Genomic DNA, 14,430 nt, shown 5'->3' on the forward strand with positions numbered 1-14,430 from the left:
ATGTCGCGTCGCCGCCAAGGCAGGCCCATCGCCGGCTCCACCCGCACCGGCGGCAGTCCCGCAAGCTATCGACCGAAAGCTGAGCGGCTGCCCACGACGAGCATCGATCGAGCCTGTGGTGGAATTTTGGCGGTGCTCCCTGCGCCGGCAGCTCGACGTGCCATGCTCGACGAGCGAGGAAAAAGGAAAATGGAAGCTGGCGGCCGACAACTCGTCATCGTCGCTGCCCTGCATACCCATCCCGCCGCCCTCGAAGGACGAGGCGGCGGCGGCGGGCTGGCAGCAAGCCCAGGGCTGGTGCGGCGGGAACAGGGTCGGCCGTCCGAGCGGCGACGGCGCGACGGCCTGTTCCAGCGTCCCGCGAGCCGCTGATTCGGCACACTGGCACCTGTAGCGCTGGTGGCAGGCGAACGTGGTGCAGGCGATGGCAGCGCATGCAGGCATCGACAGCACATGCAGGCATCGACAGCACATGCAGGCATCGACAGCACATGCAAGCACAGGTACGCACGCGACTGCACTCGCTGTAATTAGGTGCAGTTGCAGGGGCACGCCTAGGGTGCATGCGCATGAGCATTGGCGCCGTGAGGCATGGTGCGCCCGCGCAACAGTCGGCCGTGCATGCACCCATAATGCCGCCGGCAATGGCCGAATCCGTGCGCTGCTTGCGGTGCGCACAAGGGGGCACCACGCCGTGCGGCCGCTGCGCCCTCGGCAGATGATGCGATCCAACGGACCGCCCTCTGCCTGCCCCCTCGGACCGTGCTCGCTTCGACCGCACGCACCGAACGTTCTGCTTCTCCGTCGCCGCCTCTCCCTTTTTGAACGGGCCGCGGGTGTCGGTGGCAAGGTGCGCGCCATGCTCGTAGCGGCACTCGTAGCCATCAGCGGTGGCATCGAGAACCCGTGGGCGGGCGCGAGCACTCGGTACATGGAGAAGTAAACACGCCACAATCCGTGCCCACGCGGCAGAGGCAAGCCTCTGACTTTCTTCTCCAGGCCCCACGGCGCACTAGTGAGTGACTGAGTGAGTGCACGACGAAGAGCAGAGGTGGGTTGGGGCCATTAATATTTCTGCAAGAACGGAGTACACGCAAGGAAATGATGATGTCTGTCCGAGGTTCAGAGTCGTCATGACGGAGGAAGCGAGCTGGCACTGGCACCTCACTGGGCGCCAGATGCAAGTACGTGCAAGTAGCCACAGCACGCTAGTTCGCACGTACATTGGGGTGGCAAAAATATCGATTCAATTTGTAGGAGTGGCGCCACCAAACCTGAATCGTCACTTTTGTCAAGTGACTGCATCGCCGGTGCAGCACTTGTCAGCATGGATGGTCCTCCGCCAGTCCCGGTCTTCCGTACAGAGTAATTATTCCCTGCCCGGCCAAGCGTGCCCGGACCAACGGCTCGGCTGGATGACGAAAACGCGGACGGTCCCTAGCGTCGCGCCGAAAGTCAAAGGCGGTCCCTCCCTGCTTTCGCGCGACCTGCCTGACCGACGACACGGCCTCTTGGTGGCACGAAATGACTCGTCCGAGTCCGTTCGACGGCACGCACGCTCGCGCACGCACAAACAATGGCACGCACAGAAACATGTGAATTCGAACACGATTCGAACACGACGAGCGGACGGCACCCTGCATGCGCATGCACTTGGGGCCGTGGCAGTCGCCGGAGGCTGGCCGCTCGACACGACGAGGCACGGAGGAGCTTACGCCCTGGACAGGCGGCAAGTGCAGCATGCACACGTAAGCTGTCTGTCGGTGAGTCAAAGAATTCCCGTGACGGCCATCTGCCGGCGACCGATTCCCTCGCTGGGTGCTGTGGCGGACCGTGGCGCTGCGGCGTAGAACGGCCACCTGTGGGCAGGGGGTCTCGGTGCGAGCACTGGGCGCTGGGGTGGGACGCAGCAGTACTAGGAACCCACTACAGTGTTCCTGGCAGGCTGTGCCCGGCCCGTCGGCGTGCTTGCCTGCCCAGCCAATCTGCGGCGCATGCGCTCGAGTGCTTAGTGCAAAGTAGCTGTGCTGTAATTATTAGCTGTACTCTACGCCGTACTACTCGGTACTCCGCACACCTACTCGTACCGCTCGTGATTTGCCGCAGGCAACCAGCGCCGAGCGTCTGCCTGCGCAGCATCACGAGTATTACAGTACATCGGCACCGCCAGTTGCATCCTGACTGCCGTGCTCCGTGGCTCGCCATCCCCATTCGATCGATCGGCTTGGGCGCGAACCTGAATGGCATTCTTCCCATTTCTGCCTACCGTCCCCTCGGCCGCCCCGGTCCGTCATGAGGTGTCGGGTGACGTTTACGTCTTGCATCTTTGGCACTAGCGAGCGTCGCTACGCGCGTCCACCGTCGGGCTTCGGTACGGAGTGGGATTGCGCATGGGCTGAACGTGTCGACTCGGCATGGACCGTGTCCGGCCAGCAGCAAAGGACAGTCGTCTCGACGTCGAGTGAGCGGACGCACGCCATGGCCCCTTGTCCGTGCTGTCGCCTGCCTGCCTGCCATCCGCCTTGCCCCTAGCCGACCCTCAGCACCCCCTCGACGGCTAGCGCATTCAGCCAGCCTGCCCAGGCGTCGCACATAGATCCATCCGCGCTGCTGCAGGTGCCAGCTGGCGGCGACGCGAGGCACGCCAGAGTGCTCTACCTATTCGCCCTTTGTGCGCCTCCATGCACGTTCCATGGCAAAGTTGACGTCCGTCCACGGCTCCGCCGCTGCACGGATCGTAGATCCACGCCGTACAGTTAGGCCCTGGCTGGCAGCGATGCGAGGCAGCTCCAGAAGCTTTGCCGACGCGCGTGGACCGCCATCGTCCGGAGACAACCCCATGCTGAAGGGGCCGTCGCCAGTACGGGTAGGGACCTCGTAGAAGCCCTCGGTTGCCCGTGCTGATGCCCCCCCCCCCACCCCCAGCTGATGGCTCGCTGGCGGCGTTGACGAGCAGGTGTTGATCAATACGAGCAAAGGCGCGTGCGTCGTGCGTCGTTGGCCGACGTGTTTGCTCATTCCCCGTCACGGATGCAAACAGCCGTGTAATCGCACGCACACCATCGTGGTCATGGCCTCCGCCTCGACCATGCACCTCGCTTCGAGGCGGGAATCTGAATCTCGGGACCGTGCTGCCTCGTTGCGGGGGCGTCGCTGCTCCACCCGAGCTGAAGTCGGAGCCGGCGTGGCGGGCGCGCCAGTGCTCCCTTGTAGACGAGTTGCCCCTACGAGCTCGCCTCGCAAGGTGCTAGCGCATCCAGCCCCGTGGCTCCCGGCCGTTTGTTCCGTCATCCTCACCAAAGGAATAGCATGGCCGTGTAGACGTATCGGACGCTCCCCGACATTGTGCCCTTTGCCACCTGGACAACAGCTTCGAGCCGTCGCAGCCTTGGTCGTGGACCAGCCACAGCATCGGCTGGAGACCAGGGAGCGCCGCAACTCCGATGGCTCCGCACCCGCCGCACCCGCTCCCGCCACCGTCACCGTCTCGACTCTGGCAGGGCCTCGGGGGGCCAGGGATGGTCCAACACTGGCTGCCGACGAGACACTGCTCGCATTACTCATGGCCTGCCGAGATGGCGGCAATATTGGCGATGACATGACACGTGTCGCCGTGTCCGCGTCGTGCTCGTCGCCGCACCCGTCGAGGCCGAACGGCGACGCATGGACGCGCAGGACGATGCGATCAAGCACGGTCGGGCCGGCAAGAAAGGGGCACGGATCTGTCTAGCACCCGTCATGTTCGTGCTTCGTCCGACGTGCAGATGGCTCGCCATCGCCTCCGCGCCCGAAGCCGACCGTGGGCGCGCGTGCGCATGCGTGCGTTGCATGTCACCGAAGAATGGGCGCTCTCCGGGGAAGCATGAGAGGAGGGGGCGGCCGAGAGCGTCTGCTGAATGGACCACGGCGCTGCTTGTGACGGCTTGACGCGACGCACCCAGGACACCGAGCGTGCGCCTCCACGATGAGGATTCCGAGCGGTCGGTTGGGAAAGGAGGAGAGGTGCAGGCACGGCCAGATGATGGAGCCGTTGGATCGTGGGTTTGGGCCAAGTTCTGGTTAATACTGTATGGAAAAGCGATTTAAATACCCTGACGGAGTGCCGAGTACCTAGTAGGGAGTACTCGATTGATGCGCATTACGACGGTGCGGCACAAGTACAGCACAGCACGCACGCTCACACCAAAAGCGGGCGTGCCCTCCTCGCAGCGTGGCTGCCCCAGTCCAGCCGCCGCAAGACGCCAGCATTCTGCCCTACTCGTGTAATACCAGCGGCATGCTGGAGTTGCCCATAGGTGTGCGGGTGTGCTTGCACTTGCAGGCCTGCAGGTATTGCCAGGTGTGCAGGTACACACGTGTGCAACTGCGTGTTAAATGTATCGCAACTACTCCGTACAGTAGTCGTACAAGTACTCCGTACAACTAAGTAAGTAATAAGTACTATCAGTTAGTATACGCGTAACTGTACATGCAAGTGTAGGTTCAAGTACATGTTCATGTAGGTGTACAATACCTACAGGGTACGGAGTGCGATACCTACAGTACATGTACACATGCATGTACAAGTAGTTGTACTCCGTAGTTGTGCGGGATACTCCGTACATGGATTATATGCAGTAATTAAGTCAACTACTTATTGAGGTCTTGTACGAGCATTTACAACCCAAGTACTACCTAGGTTGGTACTAAGGTGTATGTCAGTACAGCACGGAGTGCTTACTCGTCTCATGTACTCCGCATACAGCATGTACAAGTAGTCGTACTCTACTCCGTACAGCTACTAGGTACGTAGTACAGTACTCCGCACAAGTAGGACAATGTACAGCAAGTGCATGCACCGAGTACCCAACTTAAGCACTGTAAATGTTGCTGGCCCACCTCGAGGCCTTGGCCCTACACCCCCCTGACAAAGAGGCTTGAGAGCTCCAGGGACCTGCCGCGACTCGTCCCAAGACACGAGGAAGCGGCCCGGAGTGCTGCAACGCGCGGTTTGCATGCGCAGCCCTCCGTTCCGTCCACCTACCGGTAGGTGTGCAGTACGTACCGAGCGGGACATGTTCGCTTGTATATTTGGTGCTTCTACAGTACTCATTACGCCGGTGCTGCGTCATGCAACGTGCCTGGTCGCCTGCTTGCTTGCACAGACCTCGTCGGATTCCTCGCCGCCCTCACGACGCACCCACTTACTCGTGCATGTTGCACCGATGAGCATGCGGACGTGGCAGGAAGAGCATCCATACGAGTGCTGTGCAAGTACGGTCAAGCAAGTGCTTGGCGATGCTCGTGCCTGCTCGAGGACTGCATCGTGCGCAGGGACGAGCAGTCATTCTCGCCGACTTCACGGCGGAGCGCAAGAGGGCCATGTGCCGATCGGTGGCAGCTACCGATGACCAGGCGTACCGCTCCGCAGTGCTCGACGGAGCAAACACGGGCCAGCAACGGCTTTCCCTTCCTGCGTTGTGCGTAAAATATTTCAGCCTGCTTGGCGCTTTAATTACATGCACATGGCGGCTTGAGTCCTTGTCAGAGTTCGTTCGAGAGGGGCAGCTCTGCTGGGCAGGCAGGTTTGGCATGAAGCACCTGCTCGTGTTTGTAGGTTGCATGCAAGTCCAGCCGTTCATTGCCTGTTACGTATTACGGGGAACTGAGCACTGCAGTAGGTGCGGAGGGGTGGCAAAAAAGTCCATTCAATTCGTAGTAGTAACGCTACCAAAACTGAATCGTCACTTTTGTCAAGTGACTGTAGGTTTCCAAGTATTAGCGGCTGGTTTGCGCGCGAGTCCGCGTGGCAAGCAAGGAAGAAGCAAACGCCACAACCCAAGCTCAAGAGACGGGAATCCATTCGTCTCACAGCCCTCGTTGGGTGCACCCCTCCTGCTTGCCCCAAGCAGTTTCCCTGCCTGCTCACCTAGCGCCCTGCCTGGAACCGTACCCGTTGTATTATCGTCCATGCCGTGCTCATTATCAAACCCGCCAGCGATGGAGCGCTTGGCAGTGCGGAACCTGGTCAAAGTACCGCTACATGGTGTGCGGGTGTGTACTTGCCAGTAAAAGGTCAGGCCCTCGTGCGAGAGCTCGCCAGCACTTGCTGTACGCATTAGCCGCGAGTATTCAAGTACTCCGTATTCCGCACACTTTGGGGTATCGATACCTAGTTGCCGTACTCCGTACTTGCACGGAAAAGGTACCTGTACACTTGCTTGCGCAGTACGTGTTGGCGTACTCCCGTCTGCTGTGTTGTGTGCCGAGTGCAATACTCGTCGAGGCGAATAGTCGCACCCCCCAAGTGTTCTGTGCGCCTCCATGTACAAGTACGACGATGGGCTTACCACCCACGCACACGAGCGCAGCGCACTGATAATAATACAATGGACAGACAGTACGGAATACCTACGAGTACCTAGTACTTACAGTACTTGCATTGCACTCGCACACCTGCATGTACCTGCTCAATGTACAAGTACTTGCACCGATACATGTCCCGTACTCGCGGCGCAAGTACTTGTACACGCCCACGCATGCTCAGGTACAAGTGCCTCGCTGGTGCATCGAGGCGTAGGCTGGCAGGCGAACTGCACGGGTACCTAGCAGGCAGCTCCTGCCGTCTGCCTGCACTTGTACTGTCCAGTACTGTACCGTGCAGTAAGTTGGTGCAAGTACGTACTTACTGTCGGTGTACGAGTGCTGTGCTTGTACATGTACATCGGTATCGGGCTCGGAACGGCACCGTCGCCAAGTACTGGTACGTTATTACTCGCGCACCGTTCGACTCAATCTGCCCTCCGTGCCTTCCCAGCTCGCCTACTTGGGCACTCGCTCGTTGGTCGTCCCTCCTCTTCTCCGTGCTTCGTCTGCGGAGCAGGTGGCCATCAACACCAACTTCGACAGGTATGACATGACATCCCCCCTCGGCCCATCCGTCGTCTCTGCTTACTCGACCTGATTCCAGCCGCGACGACAGTCCCGCCGTCTCCTGAACCAGTCTCTCGGAATTTATTTTGCAGCGGCGGTCCGACTGTCACTCGGCCAGAGCTAGCGCCAACCTACACGCCCCCCCCTCCCCCAAAATCGTCCACGTCTCCCCTCCTGTCCGGGTAAGGCTGTTGGTTCCTCTCGTCGTCGGACGGAGCGGCCGCTGGCCGTCGACCCTCGGCTCTGTGCACACGACGCGTGCGAGCCGTCGTGATGAGCCCGCTCCGGCGTTGCTGCCCACCGATTCATGCACCGCGGCGCGGCACTCGTCAGGAGCGAAAGGTTTGACGTGGGTTGGCATCCGAGCACGCCACGCCACGCCTGGTGAGAGCATCCAGAGCTTGCGGAAACCACCTTCGCACGTCCGCCGAGACGTCGTTTGTCCCTTCGCCTGGACGAGGACGAGGAAGCGGCACGACGGCATTGCCGCCAGCACCTGGAACCGGCACGCACCCCCCCCTCGGCGCCTTGCTTGCTGGGAGACGGTGCTGCGGTGCCAGCTGGGTACGGGCGAATACTTGTACTGCAGGTACTCGTACGAGTCCGACCTTGCCTGCATGCCAGGGCCTCGTAACCAAGGCGTTCTCGGCGCTACGTCCTGACAACCTTGCCGGGCTTGCCAGGGCCAAGCATCCTCCGAGTCGGACGAGCGCTGTGCTCCGAACGAGCACGAGCACCCGTGCCCCGTTCGATCCCACGCTGGCCTGGACGCTGATTTTACTGACCCCATCCACCACCACCCACCCGCTTGACTTGTCGCACGCCTCCAGCGCAACCACCACACCCCGGCGTCGTCACCTCGAACTCTTGGGCCGCTCCACCGCCGAGAACAAAAACGTCGTCAGCCCTCCAGCCAAACCTTATTCTCCCTTCACTTCACTTATACAAGCACTTATACGTCGCCGCCGGCGCGTCCTCGAATCCCCGACTCCTCTTCCCTTTCTTTCCCTTGTACCACCCTGCCGAACCCGTCCTCTTGCCGCCGCCTCTCTCCTTTCCTTGCCCTTTCTTTTCCTTCCTTCTCTCGTCCCGGTTTGACGCTGCGCTGGCCCTCCCGCCGGGCCTGCGCCATCCTCGAACCGCCGCCGCCGAGACGATCCCCGTCCACCCGAGTCCGTCGCCAGCTGCGAAGCCTCGCTCAGCTCACGCCCGAGTCGGGCACGAGTACTCGCCCGCGCCCCGTCAGCCAGCTGCCTTCTGCGGCCGACATCGCCGTCCTGCGCTTCGATGACAAGCGCCGATTCGTAATTGGCCTCCATCGTCCCTTTTTGTTGTCGTCGTCGTCGTCATCGTCGTTGTTGTTGTTGCTTTATTCGTCCACCTCTGCCGCCCAGAGTCGGCGCAGCTCATGACTTGCCGCCGCCGCGTCGCCTGACCGACCGAAGCCTGTCTCGCCGCCGGTCCAGCATACGGAACGCAATGGCTTGTCCGCCGCAGTATCGGGAGCCGCCTCCTCCCACGCTTCCGAGTATTGTACCTCCCACCGCCGGACGCTATCCAGCTCATCACGGCATGCCTTTTGGCAGGAGCCCCGCCATCTCCATCCCGGGCCTCGAGAGCCGAGACGACGCTCCTCCGCCTCTGCCGCCGCCCCGGGTCCTACCCTTTGCCGATCTTCCCCGTCACGCCGACGATGCAAAGGGAGACCACCGGGAGTGCGTGCACCGGTCTTCTTCTTCGTTCGCCAGCGGCTACGGGAGCATGGCTTCATCTCACGGCGAGGAGCGCCACGACTTCCGTCGGAGGCATGTCGGCGCCGCCGCGACCAACGCCGATGAAGGGTACTCCAGCTACGCATCCACGGCGAGGTACGTACGGCCGTTCCCTGCCATGCACGAGTCCCGCGAAGCGCGCCCTCGGACGGACACGCTCGATGCTGACCAGAAATCACCTCGGCCATAGATCGCGCGACTCTCTGCCGACCGAGTTTGGCTTGCACCATGGCACCTTTCACTTCCAAACCCCCGCCGACATCCATGCGGACAGCATCCTGAAGAAGTTGGACCCCATCCGAAACACGGACAGGTCACCTCCTCGCTCGCTTCTGACCTCGTCCGTCGGGGATGTCGCCCGGCGGCCCGGCGATGCACGAGCGCGCCCCACGCTGAGCATGCCCGTCCAGCTCCCCATCCACACTCGTCAGCTGATGCTCGAGTCTCCCGGCCGCTTTTCCGACGCCGTCATCTTCTCCGCTTCCTCGCCCCGGCCATCCCTCTTCCACCACAGTCCCGTGGATCGGCGTCCGCATCACGAGCCGCTCGATCCGGATCGCTCGCCGAGGGCAAGGTCGACAAGGAACAACAGCGACGACGCCACGTCGACGCAATGCAGCTACGAGTTCATCGGCGCCGAGGACATGGAGATGGATGACGCCGCCTCCGTCAAGAGGGCCCACGAAGACGATGCCTACGCGGCCGCCGGCCAGAAACGCCGAGCCGCGAGCCCGCCCGCGGAACATGTCATGCTTCATTGCCTCTCGGCCCAGGGCGAGGCCCTTCGTCGAAGGGATCTTAATTCGCGTGGCTCCCCGACGCCTCGACTTTCCGTCGTCCCGCCCGCCTCGTCCGCCTCGTCCATGTCGCCCGCTGCCGTCTCGCGCTCCAACTCGTACATATCAACGGCCCCCACGAGTCTCGCCTCGGCCAACTCGTACGGTCGCCGCTCCCCCGGCGGCGTCTCCCCCGGCGGCGTCTCCCCGACCTCGTGCGGCTCGCCCTACATGACGCCGACGTCCTTGACGCAAAGCCCGAGGGGCTCGGTTTCGGGCAGGCCATCGGCGCACGCGAGGACGACTTCGGGGGCGAGCCCGAGGAGGTTGGGCGAGCAGCCCAAGTCCGGTGGCGGCAGCGGCAAGATGCATGGGTTTTTCATGTGCGAATGCTGCCCGAAAAAGCCCAAGAAGTTTGACACGGCCGAGGATCTGAGGTGGGTTGGGTGCATTCCGCGCCGCCTTGGCGTTGTGCGTCGCTAACGTGCAGCAGCGCTCATGAGGCGGAGAAGCAGTACGAGTGCTCCTTTTGCGGCAACCGCTTCAAGAACAAGAACGAGGCCGAGCGCCACCAAAACTCGCTGCACGTCCGTCGTCACTCCTGGTCATGCTCGGCCCTGTCCGGGTACGAAGGCGCCTTTCACGAGTCAGCAACCCATCCCGGGGAGGCGGACGCGTGCGGCTACTGCGGCGATGAGTTTTCCAGGTCGGCACGTCCGGCCGCCGGCGGGATCCTCGGCGGCGGCGGCGTCCCGCCGCGCCGAGCGACGGAGCAGGACTGGGAGGAGCGCATACAGCATCTGCAGGAGGTGCACAAGTTTAGGGAGTGCAACTCGGCCAAGAAGTTTTATCGCGCCGACCACTTCCGGCAGCATCTGAAGCACAGTCACGCCGGCACCAGCGGCAAGTGGACGAACGTGCTGGAGAACGCATGCATGGTGGAGGAGGACGCCGCACCTAAATGAGCGCCCACGACGCGCCCAGGGGCCTTCGTGCGCGCCGGCGGATTTATCGGTGCTGCCGAGAAACGCCGGGTGCCAGAAATGGCCACCGCCTTGGGCGCATCCGCCAAGGTTCGAAACTGTGCAACGTCATGCTCGATTGCACCGCATTCGATGGCGAGTTTGATTTCACGAAACGACTTTACGACGATCGAGTTACTTCATGGCGTTTGGTAGGGAAAACACACAAAGCATCGCGTGCGCAGTGTGTCCGTCGCAACATACCCCGTCCCGCGGGGCAGCGGAGCGGATGGATGGACGGATGGTGGCGCTGGTAATCTTCGTTGGGGCCTGGGATGGGCTCGGGGGTGCACTGTCTGTTGGATGGACTGAGGTGAGACCGGACGGCGTGTTCCGGGGAGGACGATGGGCATACATGCACCGCACCTCTGGTCACCGATTGATCCATTTGGACCCGTCGCGGTTGGCCGTGGATGGCCCAGCCCGGCTGATGCTCCGCCGCAGCAGGGCGCACGGTACGACGTGCGAGTCCATGCCGGGAAGCAACGCCATGGCCGGCACAAGCACGAGTCCAAGCACGGACCGGTCGAGCATCAGGCGCCGCATCAGTCTGCGTGGGGACAATGGCCGTGACGATGCAGTTATTATCAGGGTGGAGATGGCCAAATTCTCTCGATGGCGGATAATATTTTACGCGCCTTGATCCGGTCGACGACAGCATGATCAGCTCAGCATTCTGCCGGCTCACCTGGCGCAATGTTAAGCCGGGCTGACTGTCCACAGACTGCAGCCGCTTGTCAGAGGATGCTTCCCCGAGTTTGTCGAGGACTCGGGGAAGGGGACGCGGCGGTCAGGCTTACATGGGGCGTACTACATGTGCGTCAAATCAAAGACGGCAACCGCCACGTTCAGCTTGACGAAGTCGGCGGCAGTTGTGCATAGGGCAAAGGAGGACGGATGGGTGCTTGGGTGCTTGGGTGGTAGCGTCGCGATCCGCCATCCATGTAGGTTTCCCGCCGATCATATATGACGGTGGCGGAGCAGGCTGCGTTTATCCGAAGCCGGATGTTGGCCGCAGCCGTGTCGTGGACGCGGTGCATTAGTACTCATATGAGTGGCACTTAATTCTCGTTCCTACTTACAGTTGCCAAGTATTACATGTGCCTTGCTTGTATTGGTGCGCGTATCTGGTACATCATGCAGCAGGTATTATCTCACGAAAACAAGGGACCCGTACGACCGGGTACAGGCTACGGACCACTCGCGCAGAAGACACCCGTTGATTTCTCACAATCGACGCTTCGGCTTGATTCTGTTCTGTTCATGCGAGGAAACCTTGTGGGCGAAAGCCGTTGTCGTCCTGGGAAAGGGGTATGGCAGCGATGGACGACTGCCCCCCTAGAATACAAGTACGATACGATGGGAACGGTAGCATCCAATCTTTGTCGTCACGACACCGGCTCAGCATTGCTCAATGTTGCAAGGATCCAGGCCTTGAAACGACAAATATGGATGAGTATCGCAATATTACAGAGTATATGTTGGCAGATCGAAGATGGGTAGGTGGTGGGTTGTGGTGGGTTGTGGTGGGGTTCTTATCGATACCAAGCCGCTCTAGGTATAGGGTAGGTGCAGGGTAGGTGCAGGGTAGGTCGGGACGGCGTGGGGGTTCGACGAACGGAAACTACGCAAGTACTGTAAGTACTGTAAGTACTCCGGACGGATAGTCTGTGATACTTGTACTTAGCTGTGCTTACGGAGTACTCCGTACTCCGTACTCCGTACTTGTACCTTCATCACTCCGATGTGGCTGAGCCACGATAGTCTTCTAGAAAGGAGCGTGGGGAGCTGTGGCGGTGCACCGTTTCAATATCCCACCGAGGCGGGGAGGAAATATTGAAAAGTTGCAGCCAATACAAGACAACGACGGCACAAAGACGAGTACGCATTCGCAGCGCACGCAAGCGTTGACTTCAAGAGTATCCTGACTGGGCCGCCTCTGGTCTGGTGCCGATTTCCGAGGAAGATACCGGCCAGCATCATATTTGTGCCGGGTTTGCTCCCATTTCGATCGAGCAATCCTCGGGCCAAACATCACCCTGCTGCTCGCAGAAAGGTGCTAGGCGACGACTCAGCCATCGTAGCCCTGGAGGAGCGACGGTCGCCTTCATGGCGCTGAGCCGGGTCGAAGGCCTCGATGGGCTCTACCTCGGCGGGTGAGTACACCGTCGCTACACCTCGCCGACCTCGCTTGGTTCTTCGACGACGTTGGGCTGACCGTGCCCCCTCCGCACGCTTGCAGCCTGTGGGCTCTGCGTCGGTCAGACTCCCTTGCCGAGAGAGGCATAACCCATGTCCTATCCATGGTGGGATTCGACTCGTCCAGTGTCAAAAACTTCAAAGATGAGCCTTGGGCGGAGTACGGACGCGGGTTTCGCCATCTCGTGGTGGACATCGATGACGTCGACGAGACCAACTTGCTGATCGAGCTGCCACGCGCGGTGAGCTTCATCGACGAGGGACTCAACCGATGCTGTCAGAAAGACCCAGGACGCCAACAGGGAGGTGGAGCCGTCTTCGTTCACTGCGTCGCCGGCAAGTCCCGTTCCGTATCGGCGACGATAGCCTACCTGCTCTGGAAATGCCCCGACCGCTTCGATCCCGCCGGGAAGCGGCCGCGCAGCGAAACGGGCAAGGAGGCGGTTGATGCGGCCCTGCGTCTCATCCGACGCACGCGGCCCATGGCCGAGCCCAACGACGGCTTCATGGAACAGCTCGCCCTCTGGTGGGCGATGGGCTGCCCGGACGACGTCGAGTCGCATCCCACGTACCAACGCTGGGTGTATAGGCGGGAGGTGGAGGAGAGCGTCGCCGTCGGACAGGCCCCGAGCCGGTTGCGATTCGCCGACGAGGAAAAGGGAAATGGGAAGCAGGAGGGGCGCGACGACGACGTGGACGTAGCCGGCACCGCTGCCGCCATCAACCTGCGCTGCAAGAAGTGCCGGCGGACGCTCGCTACGTCGCGGTACATCCAGGCACACAACCCGGCACCACGACCGCATTCACTGCCGCAGACATCCTGTCCCCACCACTTCGTCGAACCTCTGAGCTGGATGCGCGCCGAGCTCGAGAAGGGCCAGCTCAGTGGTCGGCTCTTGTGCCCCAATGAGCGTTGCGGCGCCGGCGTGGGGCGGTACGACTGGAAAGGGATCCGGTGCGCGTGCGGGGCCTGGGTGACACCAGCTCTGTCGCTGCAGAGGGCGCGGGTGGACGAGGAGGTGAAGAGGGCGCCGGCAGCGATGAGGAACGCTGGCGAGACCGAGGCACAAGCGGAGGCGGCAAGGAGGCTTGCCATGGGCATTCGCATGCCTCCTGGGACCGGGACCGGGGCTGGACCTGGACCTGGACCTGGACCCGGACCAGGGAGTGGGACACGAGGAGGGAATCTCTAGAGTCCCTTCGGATTCCGCTCGTCAAGTCGGGCACGGTCACCTCTCTGCCCTCTTCTCGCCCCCATTTTGCCTTCCAGAATCGATTAGCCTTGGCAGAGGTGATTTGTGGGTGGGGAGAGGCAGGTGATGATCCGATGGTCAAGCTATTTGGACTTCACCACCCAGCCGATGAAGGGTCGAACAGCGGATAGGCACTTCGACGGGATGAGACAGCAATCCGGGTCTACGCCACGCCTGTGGTGGAACGCTGCCGTGGGACATCCCGACTTCACGCACAACCTCGCACAGATGGCAGAGTCAAGCTCGTACTCCTGAAACTACCTGACGTGGCATCGTCGAAACTGCTAGGAGACGCCGGGCATTTTGTAACGGGGCGTCGTTGGAACGACCAACAGCGACAGGTCCTACTTCGACTCCTTCAACATTTCGCAGGCAGGCACTCGATTGGGGGGGGGGGGGGGGGGGGGGGGCATCTGCCTGACGGGGTAGAGGGCGTTGTATTGCGACAGAAGCTTGCACTGGGACGGACTTTTATTACTGTCAGCCAGCGGGACAA

At 61.4% G+C, this 14,430-nt stretch overlaps 4 protein-coding genes across 4 annotated transcripts; all 4 read left to right on the forward strand.

Moving 5' to 3' along the window:
• Nucleotides 1–372, forward strand: DCS_06229 (uncharacterized protein; the record flags this gene model as incomplete). The annotated part of the gene is made up of 1 exon (XM_040803520.1): nt 1–372. The coding sequence occupies one exon, from the start codon at nt 1–3 to the stop codon at nt 370–372; it is 372 nt and encodes a 123-aa protein (XP_040653624.1).
• A 2,698-nt stretch (nt 373–3,070) lies between these two features.
• On the forward strand, nt 3,071–3,730 carry DCS_06230 (uncharacterized protein; the record flags this gene model as incomplete). The annotated part of the gene is made up of 1 exon (XM_040803521.1): nt 3,071–3,730. One exon carries the CDS (start codon nt 3,071–3,073, stop codon nt 3,728–3,730), a length of 660 nt encoding a protein of 219 aa, XP_040653625.1.
• Nucleotides 3,731–8,391: 4,661 nt separating this feature from the next.
• Nucleotides 8,392–10,425, forward strand: DCS_06231 (zinc finger domain-containing protein; the record flags this gene model as incomplete). The annotated part of the gene is made up of 3 exons (XM_040803522.1): nt 8,392–8,780; nt 8,875–9,897; nt 9,954–10,425. 3 exons carry the CDS (start codon nt 8,392–8,394, stop codon nt 10,423–10,425), a joined length of 1,884 nt encoding a protein of 627 aa, XP_040653626.1.
• A 2,360-nt stretch (nt 10,426–12,785) lies between these two features.
• Nucleotides 12,786–13,874, forward strand: DCS_06232 (dual specificity phosphatase; the record flags this gene model as incomplete). Its single annotated transcript, XM_040803523.1, has 1 exon — nt 12,786–13,874. The coding sequence occupies one exon, from the start codon at nt 12,786–12,788 to the stop codon at nt 13,872–13,874; it is 1,089 nt and encodes a 362-aa protein (XP_040653627.1).
• Nucleotides 13,875–14,430: the final 556 nt, after the last annotated feature.

The sequence above is a fragment of the Drechmeria coniospora genome, chromosome 03 (genome assembly GCF_001625195.1).
Source record: "Drechmeria coniospora strain ARSEF 6962 chromosome 03, whole genome shotgun sequence".
NCBI classification, from domain to species: domain Eukaryota; kingdom Fungi; phylum Ascomycota; class Sordariomycetes; order Hypocreales; family Ophiocordycipitaceae; genus Drechmeria; species Drechmeria coniospora.